Source organism: Lithobates pipiens, unplaced genomic scaffold, assembly GCF_037356315.1.
Source record: "Lithobates pipiens isolate NorthernLeopardFrog02 unplaced genomic scaffold, aLitPip1_a1.2 Scaffold_19, whole genome shotgun sequence".
Lineage (NCBI taxonomy): Eukaryota > Metazoa > Chordata > Amphibia > Anura > Ranidae > Lithobates > Lithobates pipiens.
In genome coordinates this window covers 69518696-69543250 of record NW_027507764.1, presented here as the reverse complement: position 1 = coordinate 69543250, position 24555 = coordinate 69518696, and the positions used below count along the sequence as shown (strand labels likewise).

Below are 24555 nucleotides of genomic sequence, written 5' to 3'. Positions count from 1 at the left end.
CCAGGTGCCCATTGCGCATGCACGAGTTGCACTGCGCCTCCTGAATGGTCCAGCAGTGCTCTGTGACATGGCCCAGAAGACTGCGGGGGGGTGGGGGTGGGGAGAACTTCCTTTCAGATCACCTAAAAACTCGCCTCTCAAAACTAGGTACCCCCTGAACTTTCCTTCTTGGGTGGAGCTCCGCTTTAAATTTAAATAGATGCTACACTATCATTTACTTTTACAGATTTACAGCTCTACCAGCATAGAATTGTAATAAGCAGACAAATGTGTTCATCTAGGGCAGGGATCTCCAAACTACGGGCCTCCAGCTGTTGCGGAACTACGTGTCCCATGAGGCATTGCAAAACTCTGACATTCAAATATGACTAGGCATGATGGCAATTGTAGTTCCTGAACAACTGCAGGGCCATAGTTTGGACACCCCTGAGCTAGGCGATTGAGAGAATACTTTATTTCTATACAACTACAAGTGCCCTTATTGTTTCATTTTTCCATTTTGTAGATTGTTTCTATGGGCTCATATACACAGCTGCTCACAGATCCACAATCTGGAGCTGTGATTGCCCACAGTCCTTCGTATTGGACTGTTTTTATTGCTGTACACATGTAAACTTTTGTGCTTACTTTTTGTATTTACATTCATGCAGCATTAAGCATAAATGTACGCTGTTGCGCTGTATGTCTGTAATACTAGAACAGACGTTGCATACACTATATGGGCAAGACTTTTTGCAGGATCTTGCTGGCTTAATCATATATCCATGTGCAGGATCTCTTGGGCTGCATTCACACCTGAGCGTTTTCAGCTCATAAAATGCCTGAAAAATGCCCAACAAGCAAAATCCTATTAGTTTCAATGGGACTTGGTCACATCTGTGCATTTTGTCACCTGAAAAAAAAATCAGAAAAACTCCTTAAGCTCTGCTAAGTTTTCTGCTTTGCAACGCTCAGGTGCGAATGCAGCCTTAAATGATAACATTAAGTAATGATTACAGTATTGTATGGTGGATATGGGGTAATAAAGGGGCTTGTCTTTTCTGAAGAAAATGCTGCTCCTGACTCGATCCCAGTTATTTCCACATTTGCAAGTTTAGGTAATTTGGTTGAGTAATCCTTGCTAACAGGGAGGGTTAGAGTTCAGATTGGCTGATCTTTTGCTTCAACAAAAGTAATATGACCAATGTCTCGGTTTTGTTAGCAACACTGGACTGACCTGCATTGTTTTACCCTTTATCCTTCCTCTGTAACTGGTATCAAGACTTTATGATAACATTTAGGCCCCATGCATACGGCACTTTTTTTTTTCCTGGATGAATATGCTCCAGGGAGGAAAAAGCAGTGGTTAACCACTTGAGATCCGCGCTATAGTAAAAAGACGTCTACAGCGCGGATCTCAATTTCCGGGACTACGTCTATTGACGTCGTCCCCTTTAAGAGTTCCCCGCGCGCTCCCGGGAGCGCGCATCGGGGAAAATCTGTGTTGGCCGTGTCCGCTGGACACAGCCAATCACAGATCGCTGTAAACGGCCAATCACAGCGGCCGTTTACAGCGCGATCGCCTCCTCCAATGGGTGATGATCTCAAATGTAAACAAATGAGATCATCACCCATTACCGAACGTGTCTCCTCACACAGCGATAGCTGTGTGAGGAGACAGTAAACTTATAAAAACCCGACCTGTGCCCAGATCTACCCTGCCAGTGCCCAGATCTACCCTGCCAGTGCCCACCTGTGCACCGCCTGTGCACCACCAGTGCCCGCCAGTGCCCCGCCAGTGCCAATCGGTGCCCATCTGTACCAATCGGTGCCCATCTGTGCCGCCTCAGCAGTGCCCATCTGTGCCGCCTCAGCAGTGCCCATCTGTGCCGCCTAAGCAGTGCCCATCTGTGCCGCCTAAGCAGTGCCCATCTGTGCCCATCTGCTGCCTTATCAGTGCACATCCGTGCAATAAATCAGTGCACATCTGTGCCGACTCAGCAGTGCCCATCTGCCGCCTCAGCAGTGCCCATCTGCCGCCTCAGCAGTGCCCATCTCTGCCGCCTCAGCAGTGCCCATCTCTGCCGCCTCAGCAGTGCCCATCTCTGCCGCCTCAGCAGTGCACATCCGTGCAATAAATCAGTGCACATCTGTGCCGACCCATCAGTGCCCATCTGCCGCCTCAGCAGTGCCCATCTGTGCCGCCTCAGCAGTGCCCATCTGTGCCGCCTCAGCAGTGCCCATCTGTGCCGCCTCAGCAGTGCCCATCTGTGCCGCCTCAGCAGTGCCCATCTGTGCCGCCTCAGCAGTGCCCATCTGTGCCGCCTCAGCAGTGCCCATCTGTGCCGCCTCAGCAGTGCCCATCTGTGCCGCCTCAGCAGTGCCCATCTGCCGCCTCATCAGTGCACATCCGTGCAACAAATCTGCACATCTGTGCAATAAATCAGTGCACATCTGTGCCGACCCATCAGTGTCCATTTGTGCCACCTCAAAAGCGCCCATCTGTGCCACCTCAAAAGCGCCCATCTGTGCCACCTCAAAAACGCCCATCTGTGCCACCTCATCAGTGCCCATCAGTGCTACAATGGCTAAACGCGTCTTTTCCGCTGAGGAGGCGTACCAAATTATTTCCGCGGCCGACGAGAGCAACGGGGAGCTCTCCTCTTCCGATTCCTTTTCGGATTCTGAAGATGTAACTTATGAGCCAGTCCTCAGCAGTGAAACACTGACTGATGAATCCGAGGAGGAAGATATCCGGCCCATCAAGCGAAGGCATTCTAGTGAGGCAATGCCGTCCACCAGCACCGCAGTGCCCCAGCAAGAAAGGCCAAGTACCAGTGGGGTGTCATCTCAGCCCCAAAGGGTTAGGGGCCATGCTGGCCTTCCCTATGCCCTTCAGAACCCCTTGTGGCTTCCTCCTAATTCAGGAGAGGCCAATGTTCCCCCTTTCACCGCCCAGCCAGGAGTCCAGGTGGACACGGAGAATTTTAGCCCCATCGATTTTTTTCATTTAATTTTTACGGAGGACATGTTGGCGTCAATTGTGGCCCAGTGCAACCTGTATGCACAACAATTTATTTTTCAAAATCCGACCTCCTATTATGCCCGTCCCTACGAATGGAGAGACCTAACGGTGGAGGAGTTCAAGCTTTTTTTAGGCCTCACATTTAATATGGGACTCAACAAAAAAAACCAATTACGTACCTACTGGTCAACCCACCCCCTCCACCACTCACCGCTCTTCTCCGCGGTAATGCCCAGAACCAGGTATCAGATGATCCTGAGGTTCTTACATTTCAGTGACAATTCCCAATGCCTTCCACGAAATGATCCAAATTATGACCGCCTTTACAAAATTCGACCAATACTAAATTATTTTTCTGAAATATTCCCCAAATTGTTTACCCCGGACCAACACATATGTGTGGATGAGTCCCTTATTAAATTTAGTGGCAGGCTTAGGATGAAGCAATTTATGCCCAGCAAAAGGGCCCGCTACGGGGTGAAGGTCTACAAATTATGTGACCGAGCCACAGAGTACACATATTCCTTCAAGGTGTACGAAGGGAAGGACACCCAGCTACAGCCCCCTAATTGTCCGGATTATTTGGGATCCAGCGGAAAAATTGTTTGGGACCTCATATACCCCCTACTGGATAAAGGCTACCACCTCTATGTAGACAACTTCTACACATCTCTGCCCCTGTTCCACAACCTTCACCGGAAGAAGACGCCAGCATGTGGCACTGTAAAAAGGAATCGGAAGGGCTTTCCTCAAAGTCTGGTGAACAAGAAGCTGCGGAAAGGAGAAACCGCAAGTCTAAGAAACAAGGAGGTTCTGGCAGTGAAGTGGAGGGACAGAAGAGATGTGTACATGTTATCTTCTATCCACAACGATACCTTCGTAGAAATCCCCAGAAGGAATGGCCCCGTAAAGAAACCCAAATGTATTTCAGAGTATAATTTGTTCATGGGAGGAGTCGACTTCAACGACCAAATGATGGAACCATATCTGGTCTCAAGACGGACATATCATTGGTACAAAAAAGTAGTAATTTATTTTTTTCAATTGGCCATTTACAATTCATATGTCATTTACCGCAACGCCACCCAAAACCCCAAACGTTTCTTTGGCTACCAGGAGGACGTTTTCACAGCCCTTATTTTCCCAAACGGCCCACCAGAAAATATCAGATCAGACGTTGTTAGTCGACTCTCCGAGCGCCACTTTCCGGATAAAATTCCCCCCAAACCAACAGGCAAAAGACGCCAAAAAAGATGTAAGGTGTGTACCAAAGCAGGAGTCAGAAGAGACACATGTTATTATTGTGCACAATGTCCTTCCCAACCAGGCCTCTGTATAGGCGACTGTTTTCGGCGTTACCATACTTCAATAAATTTTTAGTGAAGTATGGTAAACATAATCCTCAGTTCCTGCCTTCATACACCTTCACACCCCTTATGCCACTGCCTGCTCTGTAACGGACCCTGGCTTGTTATTTGACCACTCTTATGCCTGCCGATTCTGTACATACCGCTGCCTGATCTGGAACTGACCCTGGACTGTTATTCGACCATGCTTCTGTCTAACGATTCTGTATATATCTCTGCCTGATCTGGAACTGACCTTGGACTGTTTGACCACGATATTTGCCTGCCTCTTGGACTGATCTTGTATTCTGCAACTGGACTAGTGGGATTCAACACGGGGTCTCACATATGTGAGGGGCTCCAGTATAGTTTTTCTGGAAGAAGAAAACAATTTTCTTTGTTTTCTTATTCCTAGATTAGGGTCTGGAGACTCGGAGGCTTCAAAGAGATTTGGGAGGGAGAAGCCTCTACCCCTATCCCCATTCTGTCCTGAACGAGGCTCTACTTCTGTCTGCTGCCTGTAGGACTTACTGCCATCATGCCGCACTGACCACACCACAAGGACCTGCCTACTACCAGGACCAATATTTTTGGCACTGCTGACATCTCTGCACTAACCCTGGACTGTAATATGGACAGTATCCCTGCCTGCTGCCTGAAAAACTGTGTTCGCTGTTGCTGACCAAGTCCCTGCCTGCTGCCTGGACCAGTGATATCCTCCTGTGGACAACTGCGCTTCTAAAACCACAGGTAATCTTTTCTTTACCCTTTGCTCAGCATAATGTATTTGGGGGTGTAGTTCTTGGTATGTGCAGGCTATGTGTCCCTGGAACGCCGACGGTGTTTCTTGCATGTTGCGCCTCTGTATTTGGTCAGGCTGTGTAAAAGTCTCACACATTTGGTATCGTTATACTCAGGAGGAGTAGTAGAACGTATTTTGGGGTGTTATTTTTGCTATGTAAATGCTATGCGTTGGAAATATCTTATAAACGGACAACTTTGTGTAAAAAAAAATGCGTTTTCATTTTTTTCCACATTTTCCGAAAACTTCTGGAAAAAAATGAACCATTGAAAAGACTCATTATGCCTCATAGATTATACGTTGGGGTGTTAGCTTTCCAAAATGGGGTCATTTTCTGGACGTTTCCATTGCCCTGTGTAATTTATGCTCCTAGAATGCCTGAAGGTGCTACTTCAAAATTAGGCCTCTGTATGTGGTCAGGCTGTGTAAAAGTCTCACACATGTGGTATCGTTATACTCCAGGAGGAGTAGCAGAATGTATTTTGGGGTGTTATTTGTGGTATGCACATTCCGTGTGGGAGAAATAAGCTATTACAATGAAAATTTTGTGAAAAAAAAAAAAAAAATCGTAATTTTGCAAAGAATTATGGGAAAAAATGACAACTTAAAATAACTAACCATGCCTCTTACTAAATACATTGGAATGTCTACTTTCCAAAAAGGGGTCATTTGGGGGGCATTTGTACTTTCCTGGCTTGTTAGGGTCTCAAGAATGGAGATAGGCCTTAGTACATCAGATGTGATCTTTTTTTGCAAATCTTTATGATTTGCACCATAGCTTGTAGACTCTATAAATTTCACACAGATCATATAATATGCAAAAATTTGGGTTATTTTTACCAAAGATGTGTAGTAGTATAAATTGTGGCCAAAATTTATGAAGAAAAATTGCTAATTTGCTAAATTTTGTCACAGAAACGAAGAAAAATTCATTTTTTTTCAAAATTTTCGGTCTTTTTTCATTTATAGCGCAGAAAATAAAAAACCGAGAGGTGATCAAATACCACCAAAAGAAAGCTCTATTGGTATGAAGAAAAGGACAAAAAAATCATTTGGTTACAGTGTTGCATGACTGAGTAATTGTCATTCAAAATGTGAGAGCACTGAAAGCTGAAAATTGGTCTGGGACTGAGGGGGGTTTAAGTGCCCAGTAAGCAAGTGGTTAAAAATGCTCTGAAAGCGGAGTTTTGCAAATGCTTTAAGGTGCGTTAGGAGTTTGTGTGTCTGTTTCATTTAGTTCATGCCAGGGTAATGCCCCGTACACACGATTGGACACTCTGACAACAAAATCCATGGGATTTTTTCCGACTGATGTTTGCTCAAACTTGTCTTGCATACACATGGTCACACAATGTTCTCGGAAATTCCGAATGTCAAGAACGCGGTGACGTACGACGAGCTGAGAAAATTGAAGTTCAGTAGCCAGTGTGGTTCTTCTGCTTGATTCCAATAATGCATGGAACTTGGTGCATCAGAATTGTGTACATACGATCAGAATTTCCGACAACGGATTTTGTTGTCGGAAAATTTGAGATCCAGATTTCAAATTTTGTGTGTCGGAAATTCCGATGGAAAATGTCCGGTGGAGCCTACACGCGGTCGGAATTTGCGACAAGTTCACATCACAAATTTTCCGTCAGGAAAATCTGACTATGTTTACGGGGCGTTATAATTTATTCTGGCTATAGGAATGAATGTCCAAGCTCTAAAGTGATTTTTGGGGCACGTCAAGTGTTTTGATGCTGGAATTTTCTTTTCCTTAGCGCTAATGCATTAAGTCTTTTTTTTTTTTTTCTCTCTCTAAGCACCACTACTTTTTAAATTCACGTGTTCATGGATACATAACTTTGAGGGGTGTTTAAAGAAAAAACGCTTCTAAAAGCAAAGTTTAAAATGTCCTGTGTGCATGAGGCCTTGTGCTTGCATTCGCTAGACTAAAGCTGGAGCAGTCACCCAGTCAGTGGATATTTAATGCAAGGAGATCATGTTAGGGGGTACAGGGGTAGTTTCTTCTGGAAAGTAGACCTTGCGGGAGTAAATGTGAATTGCAGTAATTTAACTTTTAGTAGAATTTTTATTTTTTCAATACTAGCCTGCTAAATTGCTCATGTAAATGTGTGTACATTGCTTTACACAGAAGGGGGAACACAAGGGAGAGGTGTGAAAATGAAGCCTGTTCGGCCAGCAGTGAAACAACCCCTGGAAAAGGGCGCCACAGATAAACCTTTGGCTGGTAGAGTCTTCTACTTGGATATAACTTCAAAACTCGTATCTGAAAAGTTAGAAAAGGATATTAAAGACTTAGGCGGGGTAAGTTTGCTGCTTACATTGCAGATGTTTAAAGTTTTGCCAATAAAGGAACAGTCTCTGCACTTTTTTTTTTTTACTGATCTGAATATGGCTTCATTCACACAGCCATAAAAATGCATTTGCAAGTGTTTCTCTTTATTTAGATATCAGAACGCAGCTACATTGTTTTCAATGGAGACATTCACACAGGGTCGTAAACATGCACTGCATTCAGATTCGTGTAACAAAATCCAAAAATCTGCATTTGAGGACATACGTATACATGTGTGCCAGATGCAGCTTTTTGGAGGGAAAAAAACAAGACTGTTTTATGCAAGCATTTACTGATCATTACACAGAAAATTTTGTGGTAGAAAAAACATGCAGAATAAGATCAGTAAAATGTTTACATCTATGTGAATGTAGCACTCAGATGCATTGTCTGTGAAACAATGCACGCAGCTGCACAAAGATCAGCAATGAGCACAGAGCCGTGAAAATGTTTTAAAGTTTGAGTGCAGTCATTTACATGTGTATGTGTCTGTACACATGCTTATATGGAGACACTGGGAGTGAAGAATTTTTATACACATTTACACAAGGTATTCGGAGAAGTATACCCAAAGCTATTTTTTCATGCCACACTCCAATGAACGGTTTTCAGCTGACAGCAGGCTAAAATCTGCTGTCGGCTGATGTCACACAGCCAGTCCAGGCTCGAGAAAGATCCCGACTATATGGTCTGGATCCATCCAGATGCCTGGAACAGCAACTGGCTCAGTCTCTCAACATTTCAGAGAAAACTCCCCCATGCATGCATGTCTCTATTTTTTATTTTTACACTGGGATGTATGACATCATTTTCCTAGATCTGGTAACCAGGATGCAACTGGAGAAATATTAAAAAAAAACAAAAAAGTATTAGGATTTAAAAAAAAAGGTGTGTGAAGTTTTTTTTATTTTCTTTTTTTTTTTTTTTTCCCTTGATATGCACTGGCAGGCAGCACTGGTGGGCACAGATGAGGTGGCTGTGGCTCTTCCTCTTCGGTACCGATGTCCCTTTTACAGAAGCCGGTGATTGGCTTTTTCTTTCTCCTTACACTGTCAGGACAATTAAAAAAAAAAAAAAGATTACCAATCTTCTGTTTACATCACGTGATCAGCTGTCATTGACTGATAACATGATAAGGGGCTGGGATCGGCCCCTTACTCCGATCTTTGATTAGCAGAGTCTCATTGCACGCCCCCTGTGGTCAGAGTCAAAGGGGAGGATGTCATATGACGGCATAAAAGCAATGTAGGTCCGCACTGTAGACATCATTCGGCTATAGCGCAGAAGCGAGCAGGTTAAAGCTCCAGGCCCTGGGTTTATGAATAACTCTTAATAGAAGGTCTGTAGAGAAACGAGGTCATGGTTAGACATTTACGTATGTGGTAGCAAATCATTTTTACCCTTCCCCTTTTATTTTTGCCTCCTCTCTCTATTTATTTCAGACTGTTGAAGGTTTTCTCAGCAAAGAAATAAAATATCTGATTACTAGTAAAAAAGAGGCAAAGTGCACAAAGTCATTCAAGTATTCATGTTCCCTGTCAAGTCCTGACCCTGCGCCGAATGCAGGAAGCAGTACAGCTCGGCCAGGAAGTCGTCGGGGAGGAATCCAGGAAGGAGGCTCCAGTAAGAAACCAGAAAAGGTATGATACAGATATTTTAATAGTTTAATAAGTTTAGTCACAACAAACATTATTTAGAACATGAAAAATCATTTCAGCTGTGTGAGCTACAGTAAATTGAAGGCTGAGAGAGCTTACTGTGGGCCATTGTTATTTATCCATAACCATTCCTGTTCTGCTTTTTTTTAAATTGCCACAAAAGGAAAACTCCCACAATTCTAAACATACAACATTGGTCTTCAAACTGCAGCCCTTTGCTTTTACCTGGCCCTTGGGGCACCCTTTCATTCACTGATGCCAACAACTGGCCCTTTATTTGGAAAGTTTAGAGACCCCTGTTATATGGTATTCTTTTTTTGTATAGTTAAATGTTTGGCTGCCATTTGTTGAGGAAATTTATTTCGCTTTGAGCCTAGAACAACTTCTTGGTGCTTTTCTAAATATTGCATATTTTTAAATTGATTTTTTTTTTTTTAGGATGATGTCAGCCGTGGAAAGTCTTTACTTAAAAAGGTTATTAAGCAACAGGTGAGTCCATAGCTTATTTTAAGGATTGCTATTCTTGATTCACTCTGCAAGCACTTTTATAACCGTTACTAAGTGACAAACGGAAAAAAATTACTCCCAACAGGTAAAAACGTACAGACGTCCATAAATCCACTGCTAAGTGAAATGCTGGGCGCTGAAGTGGACAGATGGGATAGCTCCATTATATGAGTAGATTTAAATTATTCACTGGCTACAGCCTGGTATTTTTTTCACTGAAAGCCTTGCTGTTGTAATCAAACTTGAATGAAAACTTGTGTCGAAGCTTTCTTGTTTTCCTCTGACACATTTATATGGACAGTCCTTCACAGTATTGGGTCAGTAAAAATGTATAGCATTGGCAGGAGCAGACAAGCTTGTATACTAGGGGTGCGCATCTTCATTGGTCTCACGATTCGATTACGATTATCCTGTCCATTATTTAATTCCGCAATGCATCATTACATGGTTCAAAAACGTTTCATCCGAAAATTCAAGCAGTCAGAAAAACTAAATTTTTCTCCAGTGGCAGAGGGATCGATGGGATTGGAGGCAGAGGGATGGGATCAGAGACACCGAGGCAGAGGGATGGATGGGATGGCGGGGGTCAGAGACACTGGTACTCAGGGTTCAGGCATTCACACAAATTGCTGCCAGGAGGACAGAAGTGATGGAATCTGCTGCTGACAGAATACTGTAAACTACTTAAACATGCTTATATGTACTCTGCTTACTCGTGTTAAACTAACTGTGCCTTATCAAATCACCACTTTTATGTACATGAAGTGCCCCACTGTAAATTCCTTTTAAAAAATACGTAGCTATTTAAATGCCACATATTTCAGATGTCCATATGTTTCCTCGGCTCACATGTAACTCAGACCCGATGGCCACTTGCTGCTCTCCTCTCGACTCACATCAGCGGAGGATTCTCAGTCCTGCCCACTGTAGCTGTTACATGGCGGGAGGAGAGCTGTGCGCCGGGCAGCCACATGAGCACCGAGGAACATTCTGAAATATGCTTTATATCGCTACATACTTTTTAAAAGGTATGTACATTTGAACAGTGGGACACTTAATTTATTATAAGAGGGGATTTGCCGCATTGTGGACACCCGAATCCCGATGCATTGATGCTACGGTTATATTCAACACGCCTATTGTTTCGCTGTTAGGATAACTCAATGCGTTTCCTTTACTATACTATACTTTGTCTGACAGCATATATGTGGCACATACATTCCAAATACTTGTTGTTAGCCCCTTAGTAGTTCCTACGTTTTTCCTTGTTTTACTCTGTGATCTCTAGTAATTGGCTGGTAGGTTTAGGTTCAGCTATTAAGTTTTTAGGCTTGTGTTAGGCTGGGTTCACACACCTGCAAGCGCGGTGGCAGTGTGAAAGTTCGTTGTGGTTACGTTCACGGATTCAGGTGCAAATTTTTTAACTGTAATCGCACCTGAACCAGACCCAAAATCTCACAGGCCCCTTTTTTTAAAACTGCACTGCAGCCACCCGTAAATGAGTGTGAGTGTGTGAGGCGGCGTACACACGCGGGGACTGTCTGCCGAAACTAAGTTCGTCAAACAGTCCGCTCAAACTTTTGAATGAACGAACACGCCCACACACGGCACTTTTTGAGCGGACAAATACGGCAAACTTTGTTCGTCGTACTAAGTCCGCGCAACTTTTGAAATGAGCGGACTCGCCCACACACGAGGCAACAGTCCGCTCATTTCGAGCGCGTGTGCAGGTAGGCGGGGCCCGCGACGGAGACGTCGGTGGGCTCCGCCGCCTGCAATGGACTTAAAGGGGAACCCCAACGCCGAAAAAAATCGGCGTGGGGGTCCCCCCAAAGTCCACAACAGACCCTTGTCCGAGCACGCTACCCGGACGGCCAGGAAAGGGGGGCGAGCGAGCGCGCCCCCCCTCCTGAGCCGTACCAGGCCGCGTGCCCTCAACATGGGGGGTGCCTTGGGGAAGGGGGGGGCCGCGCGGCCCCCCCACCCCAAAGCACCTTGTCCCCATGTTGATGAGGACAAGGGCCTCTTCCTGACAACCCTGGCCGTTGGTTGTCGGGGTCTGCGGGCGGGGGGCTTATCGGAATCCGGGAGCCCCCTTTAATAAGGGGGCCCCCGGATACCGGCCCCCCACCCTATGTGAATGAGTATGGGGTACAATGTACCCCTACCCATTCACCTGTAAAATAAAAGTACCCAAAAAAAAAACACAACACACGAGATAAAATATTTTATTGCACAGCTCCGGGGGTCTTCCGTCTTCGGGGGTCTTCTCGCCGGACTCCTCCGCTATCTTCTTGTAGCTCTTTTGCTAGCGGAGGAGTCCGGCTTTCTTCCTCCCCGCCGCCGGCCTCTTCTCCCGACTTCGGGGGTCTTGTCCCCCTCTTCGGTTCTTCTGCCGGGCCACCGCGCCTTCTTATAGCTCTTTTGCAGGCGGTGGCCCGGTCTTCTGTCGCCGCCGCCTTCCGTTCTTCTTCTTGTTCTTCTCCAGGAGATGTTGACACGTCGCTCTCTCCGGCCGGAATGCCAGGGCCGCGCTGAGCGGCCACTTATATAGTGACAATGGGGCGGTGTCACATGGTATATGTCACATGGGTTGGTCACATGGTGACCCCGCCCCTTACGATGTCATAGTCCCCATGTGACATCAACCCATGTGACCAACCCATGTGACATATACCATGTGACACCACCCCATTGTCACTATATAAGTGGCCGCTCAGCGCGGCCCTGGCATTCCGGCCGGAGAGAGCGACGTGTCAACATCTCCTGGAGAAGAACAAGAAGAAGAAGAAGAAGAACGGAAGGCGGCGGCGACAGCGGCGACAGAAGACCGGGCCACCGCCTGCAAAAGAGCTATAAGAAGGCGCGGTGGCCCGGCAGAAGAACCGAAGAGGGGGACAAGACCCCCGAAGTCGGGAAAAGAGGCCGGCAGCGGGGAGGAAGAAAGCCGGACTCCTCCGCTAGCAAAAGAGCTACAAGAAGATGGCGGAGGAGTCCGGCGAGAAGACCCCCGAAGACGGAAGACCCCCGGAGCTGTGCAATAAAATATTTTATCTCGTGTGTTGTTTTTTTTTTGGGTACTTTTATTTTACAGGTGAATGGGTAGGGGTACATTGTACCCCATACTCATTCACATAGGGTGGGGGGCCGGTATCCGGGGGCCCCCTTATTAAAGGGGGCTCCCGGATTCCGATAAGCCCCCCCGCCCGCAGACCCCGACAACCAACGGCCAGGGTTGTCGGGAAGAGGCCCTTGTCCTCATCAACATGGGGACAAGGTGCTTTGGGGTGGGGGGGCCGCGCGGCCCCCCCTTCCCCAAGGCACCCCCCATGTTGAGGGCACGCGGCCTGGTACGGCTCAGGAGGGGGGGCGCGCTCGCTCGCCCCCCTTTCCTGGCCGGCCGGGTAGCGTGCTCGGACAAGGGTCTGTTGTGGACTTTGGGGGGACCCCCACGCCGATTTTTTTCGGCGTTGGGGTTCCCCTTTAAGTCCATTGCAGGCGGCGGAGCCCGCGACGTCTCCGTCGCGGGCCCCGCCTACCTGCACACGCGCTCGAAATGAGCAGACTTCCCTCCGAGCGGGAACAGTTTGCTCATTTCGAAAGTGGCCTACACACGGGCGGACTGTTCGCTCAAACCAAGTTTCAGCGGACAGTTTTTCGGAATTTCCGAAAAACTTTGTTCGTCAAACTGTCCGCTGAAACTGTCCGCTGAAGCCCCACACACGAGCGGACTGTCCGCTGAAACACTGTTCAGCGGACAAAGTTGAGCCAACAGTCCGCCCGTGTGTACGCGGCCTGAGTGTGTGAGTGTCGGCTACATTGAAAGCTGGTCCGAATCACCTGTTGCAATGAGGGGGGGAAAAGTATTTGATCCCCTGCTGATTTTGTACGTTTACCCACTGACAAAGAATTGATCAGTGTTTAACGGTAGGTTTATTTTAAGTGAGAAACAAAATAACAAAAATATCCAGAAAAACACATTTTTAAAAAAGTTGTCATAAAATAATTTGCATTTTAATGAGTGAAATAAGTATTTGATCCCCTATCGGCAATATTTCTGTCTCCCAGGTGTCTTCTATACACGTAACGAGCTGAGATTAGAAGCACTCAGAGTGCTCCTAATCTCAGCTTGTTACCTGTATAAAAGACATCTGTCCACAGAAGCAATCAGATTCCAATCTCTCCACCATGGCCAAGACCAAAGAGCTGTCCAAGGATGTCGGGAACACAATTGTAGACCTACACAAGGCTGGAATGGGCTAAAAGACCATCGCCAAACTGCTTGATGAGAGGGGTTACATCAAATGGAAGAAACGCAAATCTCCCTCGGTCTGGGGCTCAAGGAGTTTCAGTGATCATGAGAATGGTGAGGAATCGGCTCAGAATTACACGGAAGAAACTTGTCAACGATCTCAATGGAGCTGCACCATAGTCGCCAAGAAAACAATTGGTAACACACTATGTCATGAAGGACTGAAATCATGCAGCGCACGCAAGGTCCCCATGCTCAAGAAAGCACATGTACAGGCCCGTCTGAAGTTTGCTAATGAACATCTGAATGATTCAGAGGCGAGCTGGGTAAAAGTGTTGTGGTCAGATTAAACCAAAATCAAGCTCTTTGGCATCAACTCAACTTGCCGTGATTGGAGAAGGAGGAATGCTGCCTTTGGCTTCAAGAACACCATCCCCACCATCAAACATGAGTTTGGCGGAAACATTATGCTTTGGGGATGCTTTTCTGCTAGTGGGACAGGACAACTTCACCTTACCAAAGGGACAATAGACTCGGCCATGTATCATCAAATCTCCTCCTTCCCTCAGCCAGGGCAGTGAAAATGGGTCGTACATGGGTATTCCATCATGACAATGACCCAAAACACACGGCCAAGGCAACAAAGGAGTGAAGAAGCACATTAAGGTCCTGGAGTGGCCTAGCCAGTCTCCATAACTTAATCCCACAGAAAATATGTGGAGGGAGTTGAAGGTTCGAGTTACCAGACGTCAGCCTCAAAATCTTATTGACTTGGAGAGGATCTGCAAAGAGGAGTAGGACAAAATCCCTCCCGAGATGTGTGCAAGCCTGGTGGCCAACTACAAGAAATGTCTGGCCTCTGTGATTGCAAACAAGGGTTTTGCCACCAAGTACTAAGTCATGTTTTGTGAAGGGGTCAAATACTTATTTCACTCGTTAAAATGCAAATTTATAACTTTTTTTGAAATGCGTTTTTTGGATATTTTTGTTATTCTGTCTCTCACTGTTAAAATCTACCATTTTTAAAATTCTAGACTGATTATTTTTTCGTCGGTGGACAAACATACAAAATCCGCAGCGGATCAAATACTTTCTCTTTCGTTCATTGACGGATACAGCATCTTGACCTTAGGGTTATATATTGCCCTTTAGGCGAGGACTAGGCAGAACATGTTAAAAACAGCAAAACTGCACAGTACCGCCCAGGGGGCGGTCCTACTGGCTATAACCCCTCACACTGCATCCAGCGGCTCAGTTCTTTTCTGCCTAGTGTAGAAGGACCTGGCTCCTGGCTTTTTTTTCTGCATTTTTGATTCCTGTGATCTACAATCAACAGCCAAGCTGGGTGACAGGCTGTATAATATAGATCTGGTAGTCTCCCCAGCCTGGCCATCGAGCGTGAGCAGACCATTGCTATGTGCTGGGTCGCCACGACATACCCCATCTGATCCAGGGGTGGCCGGTGAGAGTATTTCTCCCTTCGGACAAGCTGCAGACTCTTCAAGCTCTGGTGAAGTTGTTGGTATCCCGCAGGTGGTCGTCGCTGTGTTTTTTGCATGGGAGTCCTGGGTCTCATGGTAGCCACTTTTGAGGCAGTACCGTATGCTCAATTACACACTCGAGACTTGCAAAAGGAGATCCTGTCCAGATGGAACAAATCTCCATTGTCCCTGGATTGTCTAATTCGGGTGAGCCAGCTAGTCAGGGATTCGCTTCTCCGGTGGCTGAGGTCGCTGGCCCTTCGGCCCAGGAAGTCGTTCCTTCCTCTTCATTGGATGGTGATCACAACGGACGCCAGCCTGACCGGTTGGGGGGGGGGGGGAGTTTGGGGCGTACAGTTGGCCCAGGGTTGCTGGACGTAGGAAGAATCCCGTCTGCTGATCAACGCGCTGGAACTTCGGGCAATCAGGCGGTGCTTCTCCATGTGGTCACAGAGGCTGCAGGGGCGTCTGGTCAAGATTCAGTTGGACAACGCCACGGCAGTGGCGTATGTCAACCATCAAGGAGGAGAAAAAAGCTCGGCTGGAGCACTGGAGGTCGCTCACATCCTGCCGTGGGCAGAGCGACCCGTGCTGGCTCTGTCGGCTGTGTACATTCTGGGAGTAGAAACCTGCCAAGCGGACTACCTAAGTCGTCGGATGCTGGACCAAGGGGAATGGTTTCTACATCCAGAGGTATTTTCGGCTCCTTTTGCCTAAGTTGGGGCATGCCAGATGTGGATCTCCTGGCTTCTCAACTCAGTTAGAAGGTACAGGGGTTTGTTGCCAGGTCAAAAGATCCCTGGACGGACACGGCAGAAGCGTTGGTGGCTCCATGGGGGCATTATCGGCTGATTTATGCCTCGTCTTCTGCCACGTCTGCTTCGCAGAGTGGAGGCCGAGGGGATTCCGGTGATTCTGATTGCCCCAGATTGGCCTCGGTGTCCGTGGTATGCCGATGTTCCTTGGCGGCTGCCAATGCGAGAGGACCTTCAAGAGGGATTCCACCAAAAAAAAAAAATATTAAAAACCAGCAGCTATAATTACTACAGCTGCTGACTTTTAATAAATGGACACTCACCTGTCCCCCGGGTTCCAGCGATGCCGAGGCCGATCGATTGCTCGGCTCTCGGCTGCTGTCGCCTCCATTCTAGGTGAGGGAATCAGGAAGTGAAGCGAATCGGCTTCACTTCCCGGTTCGCTACTGCGCATGTGCGAGCCGCGCCGCGCAATAGGAAATCTCCGCGCTGTCACTGGGACCCGTGTGTGTCCCAGCAGACAGCGCGGCAGGGCAGGAAATGGTGTAGACTCCCACGGGAGTCTATGCCCGGAAGTGGGTGAAAATAGCTGTCTTTGACAGGTATCTCCACCCCCCTCCCCCCTGAAAGGTGTCAATTGTGACACTGGAGGGGGGGAGGGATCCGATCAGCGGAGGTTCCACTTTAGGGTGGAATCCCGCTTTCAGTCACAAGGTCCAATACTTCATCCTGCTTTACTGTCACTGACTTTAACAGCATGGCTGTTGAAAGCCAGGTGCTAAAGGACTGAGGTCTATCGGATTCGGTAATCTACACTATGCTGAGCGCACGGAAGTCATGTTCTCTGAAGATTTATCATACGTGGAAGGCCTACATCTCCATGTGTGGGGAGATGGGGTGGCGTCCGCGCACATACTCGGGATCCTCCCTGTTTTTGCAGCGAGAGGAGTGGATCAAAAACTTGCCTTAAGCACCATGAAGGGGCAGAAATCGGCTTTGGCTGTCCTTTTTTATTTTTTTTATTTTTTATTTTTTTTCAGTGACCCTTGGTGACTCATTCATTGGTGAGTACATTTAGTTCAGAGGTTTCGGCATGTGGTCCCTCCAGTTCGACCACCGCTGCCTCTGTGGGATTTGAATCTGGTGCTCTCGGTGCTTCAGAAACCGCCGTTCTAAAACATTAGGGGGATCCCCTTATTGACACTCTCTCAGAAAGTAGTCTCTTTCTAGTGGCTATTACATCTGGCAGGAGGGTTTCTGAGTTGTCGGCCTTGTCATGCAAGTCTTCCTACTTGGTCCTCCACAAGGATAAGGCTGTTCTGTGCCCACAGCCTTCGTTTTCTTCCAAAGGTTGTTTTGACTTTTCATCTAAATGAGGACATTGTGCTTCTGTCCTTATGTCGTCATCCGTCGCACCCAAAAGAGGTTGCTTTGCATTCCTTGGACGTGGTCCGGGCTCTGCGGGTGTATCTGTCTGCTACGGCTCCTTTTCAGACTGTCAGACTCGCTGTTTGTATCGGTGGCTGGTCCGAAGAAGGGGCTGGTGTTCTCATCGGCCACCATTTCTCGGTAGTTCAGGCATATGCGCCTCCCTTTCCTGTCATGGCACACACTACCAGGGCAATTGGTGCCTCTTGGGCTTTCCGACATCAAGCGTCTTTCTCAGGTGTGTAAGGCGGCGACCTGGTCATCCGTTCACACTTTCACAAAATTTTTACAAGGTTGATGTGAGTGCATCTTTGGATGCTTGCTTTGGCCACAAGGTTTTGCAGGCGGCTGTTATAGGTGGAGTTATTTTCTTGCTGGTGGGGTGTTTTTTTTTTTCACTGTTTGGGGACGTCCCTAAGGTCAAGATGAAGATACTGTGTCCGTCAATGAACGAAAGAGAAAATAGGATTTTTGTAGTCGCCGTAAAATCCTTTTTTCTCTGAAGTTCATTGACTGACACAGCACCCACCCCTCCTATTTGTTCTGCTTTTGACGCACTGAGCTGCTGGATGCCGTGTGAGGGGTTATAGCCAGTAGGACCACCCCCTGGGCAGTACTGTGCAAGTGTTTGTTTTTAATACTTTCTGCCTAGTCCTCCTAAAGGCCATGATGTAGATGCTGTGTCCGTCAATTAACTTCTTCAGAGAAAAGCATTTTACAGTGAGTACAAAAATGCTATCCCCCCCCCCCCCTCAATTTGTGTGAATTGGATGCTGTTTAAAACTCATCCCAATTCACATATATGTGAACCAAGCCATCGGAATCTTTTATTTTATTTAATAGAAAATGCACTCTAATGCAGTTTAAAAATATTACCTGTTGAACGGGGAGAAACCTAAACAGATCTGCTTTATCTCATGCCTGAGCAATGTGCAGACAAGAAGTGTGATGTAAGAATACAGAAAAGAGAGCCCTCTGTGCTTAAATCGGAATTCGACTTCACAGTTGATGCTCAGAGCTTTAGCCAAAAAAGTGTACACAACATATTTGCACTTATAGCAGATTTGGCCATCAGAAGGACCCCCTCACGAAACCCCACCCCCAAACCCTGCGCTCCATCACTGCTGATGTCATGGCTCGTCAGTCTTTCCTGGTGCGGCATCTTTGGCCATCTTGATTGACTGACTGGCCTGTGATGCTACCGCTCAAGCACATGTGCATCGGAGTTAAATCATCCTGATGTTCCCTGCATTTACATCATGCCTGTCAGCAGTTTTTTTTTTTTTATTATTATTATTTGGCTTTAAATGCTGCTCTAGTGTACAATATTGCATTCTTTGTACTTTTAATAGCAATAGTTATTTTTCAACCTCTGTGGGTCAGGACAGTTAAAAAAAAATAAAAAAAAAAAAAGTGAGCATATAAAAGGCCCCAGGCAAAGTCTAGTCTAACAAAATGCAGTAGGTGGAGCCTACAGTGATGGATGCAATTCTGCTGATATCTTTAAGTGCATTTGTTCTGAAATTTTTTAATTTACCACATCAGAGAAGGGGCTTTCTGTAAACATTCCAATATGCCCCACATCTCATTGCTCTGCTTGCCAGCTGGAGCGACTAGTTGGAGACTGTTCCTAACTAAGCAGCAATTGGCATGCATATAGGCTTTCCAGCATTTGATCAGTGAACTAGCATTGGAGATAATGGTAGTAAAAAGAGAAGTTTCCAGTTCAACTTGCCATTTCATGTTAGCTTTGCAACTATTAAGTTGAGGATATGGCCTCATGCACACAAGTGGAAATAAGTGTTTTCAGAAGCATTTTTCATTATTTTTCCTGAATGCATCTCTATTTTAGCCTTGCGCTTCCTGCACATTTTGTTGTGTGACATACATACATACATACATACATACATACATACATACATACATACATACATACATACATACATACATACATTTTTTTTTTTTTTTAATAGCAAAAAAAATTCCCAAACCAGCATTCAGAGAGCACATAGGTACGCAAATGCCTATAAACACATGTAAATTCATTTTAGTGGCTAGAATAAATATTTTAGTTATTGGAATGATTTTAAATGCATATAACTATGCACCAAAACGGGCATACTTTTTTTTTTTTTTTCTTTTATATTTATGCTGGATTTTTCCGGCATGAGGCTCCAGCTTTCATAAGAGTATTTTAGTACATTTGTGTGCATGGGGCCTATAATTTTCCATATCATGCAGATACCACCGCACAAAGAATTCAACTCAAATGTAAGGTGAACGAAAAACTGGCTTCAGTTCAGATTCTAGCCCATCGATAATGCCCCTCTGTTTTGGGAGGTGAGCTGAAGCCAGTTTTTCATTCACCTTACATTGGAGTTGAATTTTAGTGTGCAGCGGTATCTGTATGCTATATTACATTTTGGAGTAAGGTGTGCTCTTTCTGCCAGCACCTGAATAGAGTGTAAACCTTGGGATACTGACCCTGCAGGCTTGAAGCTGCACCGATCTGTTAGGCCCCTTTCACACAGGGCTCGTCCATTTTGACAGACTGCTTGCTCTGCAGGGATCGATCCATGGATCTCCGCTGAGCAGGCTGATGACAGGGTCCATCTCTGCTCACTGTGCTGAGATGGACATGTCAGAGCCCTGCTGTCCTCCTATGGCAGTGGTCATCAACCCTGTCCTCAGGGCCCACTAACAGCCCGGGTTTTATGTATTACCTTGGGGAGATGCACGCTAGAATACTGCAATCACTGAGCAGCAAATGATATCACCTGTGATGTATTTCAGTTATCTTGCAAACCTGGCCTGTTAGTGGGCTCTGAGGACAGGGTTGATCACTGCTCTATGTGGAGATCAGATGAAAACTGATCCGCCTGTCCTTTTTTTTATCCGATTCCATCTGATCCGCCGGACAGATGGAAAATAAGTTATCGGCCTTGATTTGATGGATCAAATGGCAGCGGATGTCAGCCGACATGTCACAGCTGACATCTGTCGCTCCATAAAGGTGAATGGAGCGTCCGATCAGGTTTACCTGTCCGTTTTTTCAGGCAGACCTGATCAGGCAGCATGTGTGAAAGGGGCCATATTATACAGAATACTGGTGCTCCTGTTTTTTGTAAACTTCTCTGAAAAGATTTATCAACATGTATTGTCAGGATACTACTTGTGTAACAATCGTGAATGGTGTGCATTTTATTTCTGCTACTTTTAACAGGAAATACTTCCAAAAAACAGCATATTGGCTAATGCCTGGAACTGGGGAGTCCGTATTCTGCATGTGGATGGTAAGCAATACGTTGGTTCAGAACTAAAAAGCTACACGAACTGCAAAATAAAGCTAACTTGATAGTGTTAAGGGCCTCATGCACACTTGAGTTCAAAAATGCCTGTTTTACAGGTATTTGAGGCTTTTTGTTTTCCTGTCTCTAAATGCCCCTCCATGTTACCCTGTGTCCATGCGCACATAGGAATTCGGAGGCAGTAAAAAAAAAAAAAAATCACTTGTGCGTTCAGGAGAGGAGCATTTTGGCTTGAAAAAAAAAAAAAAAAAAAAAGCTTCACCTAAATGCATGTAAACACGCTTATGCATTTGTTTCATTTCAATGGTCCTTTTAAATAATATTTGGACCAATGAAAAAAGCACGCACTTAAACGTGCCTAAACACAATTGCAAAAACGCAAACTAAGGCAAGTTTTGAAGCCGCTTTTCTTCTGTCGGGAGAGAAGCGTTTACAGAAGTTCTGGTGTGCATGAAGCCTAAAGAGCAGAAATGCCAATGAATGGTGTCTGCTTTTGCTAAGGCATCTTTCTTAATGTTTGTTTAATAAACATTAAAGTAGGTTGTAGCCTATCAAGTACAACAAAATAGCATTAATGTAAGGGTGATATTAAATTTTTTACAAAGTTTAACCAGTTGCCGACCGCCGCACGCCGATGTACGTCGGTAGAATGGCACGGGCAGGCATAAGGACATACATGTACGTCCCTTGCCTCCCGCGGGTCGGGGGCCCGATCGGGCCCCCGCCCGGTGCCTGCGGCGGTCGGTTTTCGTCCGGGAGCGATCCGGGACGAGGGGGCGGCCATTCATTCATGGCCACCCCCTCGCGATCGCTCCCGACGAATAGAAATCCCCGGTGACATCACTTCCTCTCCTGTAATGTAAACACAGGAGAGGAAGTGATGTATTCTCTCCTCCGTGTCGGTATTTTTCGTTCCGACACGGAGGAGAGCGGATCAGTGAGTTGCACCAACACTCTACACACACAGTAGAACATGCCAGGCACACTCACACCCCCCCTTTACCCCCCGATCACCCCCCCAATTACCCCTGCCCCCCAGTCACAGTGACACCAATGTCATTTTTTATTTTTTATTTTTTTTGCATTGGTGTCATTTGTGACTGTAATAACTGTTAGGGCAGTTAGAGTTAGCCCCCTTTAGTTCTAATGTACCCCCCTAACCCCCCCAATAAAGGTTTAACCCCGTGATCACCCCCCGTCGCCAGTGTCACTAAGGCTGGGTTCACATTGCAGCGGTTTATGAGAACGAATGTGATTCGCACCGCACTGCAGTGCAAATCACATCCGATCTCTGTGCGATTCGAGTTCAGTCATTCGCCGCACCCGCCGCAAATTCGCACGGGACCCTTTTTTTGGCCCGCAGCAGAATCGGATCGCATGGGTGTTCACACCATGCGATCCGAGTTTGCAGATCGCACTGCGATATGCGAACTGATCTGGGGGTGTCAGTAACATTTCACTGACACTCCCAGCAGTTCGCATAGGGCAGTGTGAACTGCCGCCGGGAGGCATGCGATGCGGGAACCCGCCGCGGATTCGCAGCGTTTCCGCATCGCTCCAGTGTGAACCCAGCCTAATAAGCGATCATTTTTCTGATCGCCGTATTAGTGTCACAGGTGACGCTAGTTAGGCAGGTAGGTATTTAGGTTCGCCGCAGCTTTTTATAGCGCCAGGGACCCCCATATACTACCGCATAAAGCCCCCTGATTGCCCCCTAGTTAACCCTTTCACCAGTGATCACCATATAACTGTTACAGGTGACGCTGGTTGGTTAGTTATTTTTTTATAGTTTCAGGGCACCCGCCATTTATTACCTAATAAAGGTTTAACCCCCTGATCACCCGGCGGGTGTCATTTGTGACTAATAACTGTTAGGGCAGTTAGGGTTAGCCCCCTTTAGTTCTAAGGTACCCCCCTAACCCCCCCAATAAAGGTTTAACCCCGTGATCACCCCCCGTCGCCAGTGTCACTAAGGCTGGGTTCACATTGCAGCGGTTTATGAGAACGGATGTGATTCGCACCGCACTGCAGTGCAAATCACATCCGATCTCTGTGCGATTCGAGTTCAGCCATTCGCCGCACCCGCCACACCCGCCGCAAATTCGCACGGGACCCTTTTTTTGGCCCGCAGCAGAATCGGATCGCATGGGTGTTCACACCATGCGATCCGAGTTTGCAGATCGCACTGCGATATGCGAACTGATCTGGGGGTGTCAGTAACATTTCACTGACACTCCCAGCAGTTCGCATAGGGCAGTGTGAACTGCCGCCGGGAGGCATGCGATGCGGGAACCCGCCGCGCATTCGTGGCGTTCCCGCATCGCTCCAGTGTGAACCCAGCCTAATAAGCGATCGTTTTTCTGATCGCTGTATTAGTGTCACAGGTGACGCTAGTTAGGCAGGTAGGTATTTAGGTTCGCTGCAGCTTTTTATAGCGCCAGGGACCCCCATATACTACCGCATAAAGCCCCCTAATTGCCCCCTAGTTAACCCTTTCACCAGTGATCACCATATAACTGTTACAGGTGACGCTGGTTGGTTAGTTATTTTTTTATAGTTTCAGGGCACCCGCCATTTATTACCTAGTCTCGCTAGTGTACCCCTAAATTTAGGGGTGTCTACTTTCCAAAATGGGGTCATTTGGGGGGGGTTTGTGCCATCTTGGCATTTTATGGCCTTCAAAACTGTAACGCCCTTAGAAAGCCTGAAGGCGGTGCTTGGTTTTCGGGGCCCCGTACGCGGCTAGGCTCCCAAAAAGTCCCACATATGTGGTATCCCCGTACTCAGGAGAAGCAGCAGAATTTATTTTGGGGTGTCATTTCACATATGCCCATGGCATGCGTGAGCAATATATCATTTAGTGACAACTTTGTGAAAAAAAAAAAAAAAAAGTTTGTCATTTTCCCGCAACTTGTGGCAAAATATAAAATATTCCATGGACTCAACATGCCTCTCAGCAAATAGCTTGGGGTGTCTACTTTCTAAAATGGGGTCATTTGTGGGGGTTTTGTGCCATCTTGGCATTTTATGGCCTTCAAAACTGTAATAGGTAGTGAGAAGTGAACTCAAAAATTTACGCCCTTAGAAAGCCTGAAGGCGGTGCTTGGTTTTCGGGGCCCCGTACGCGGCTAGGCTCCCAAAAAGTCCCACATATGTGGTATCCCCGTACTCAGGAGAAGCAGCAGAATTTATTTTGGGGTGTCATTTCACATACGCCCATAGCATGTGTGAGCAATATATCATTTAGTGACAACTTTGTGTAAAAAAAAAAAAAAAAAAAATGTTTTTTTTGTCATTATTCAATCGCTTGAGGCAAAAAAATAAAATATTCAATGGGCTCAACATGCCTCTTATCAGTTTCCTTAGGGGGTCTACTTTCCAAAATGGGGTCATTTGGGGGGGTTTTGTACTGCCCTGCCATTTTAGCACCTCAAGAAATGAGATAGGCAGTCGTAAACTAAAAGCTGCGTAAATTCCAGAAAACGTACCTTAGTTTGTAGATGTGACAACTTTTGCGCAAACCAATAAATATACAATTATTGACTTTTTTTTTACCAAAGACATGTGGCTGAATACATTTTGGCCTAAATGTATGACTAAAATTGAGTTTATTGGATTTTTCTAATAACAAAAAGTAGAAAATATCATTTTTTTTCAAAATTTGCGGTCTTTT

At 46.4% G+C, this 24555-nt stretch overlaps 1 protein-coding gene across 3 annotated transcripts in view; it reads left to right on the top strand.

Annotated features, from left to right (window-relative positions):
* DBF4 (DBF4-CDC7 kinase regulatory subunit) overlaps positions 1-24555 on the top strand; it is a 38761-nt gene that overhangs the window by 2522 nt on the left and 11684 nt on the right. For all 3 annotated transcript variants that reach the window (XM_077490853.1, XM_077490852.1, XM_077490854.1), the window contains exons 3-6: positions 7290-7462; positions 8936-9133; positions 9590-9640; positions 20798-20867. In XM_077490853.1, coding sequence (XP_077346979.1) covers positions 7290-7462; positions 8936-9133; positions 9590-9640; positions 20798-20867 — 492 coding nt within the window. The remainder of the gene's footprint in view (positions 1-7289; positions 7463-8935; positions 9134-9589; positions 9641-20797; positions 20868-24555) is intronic.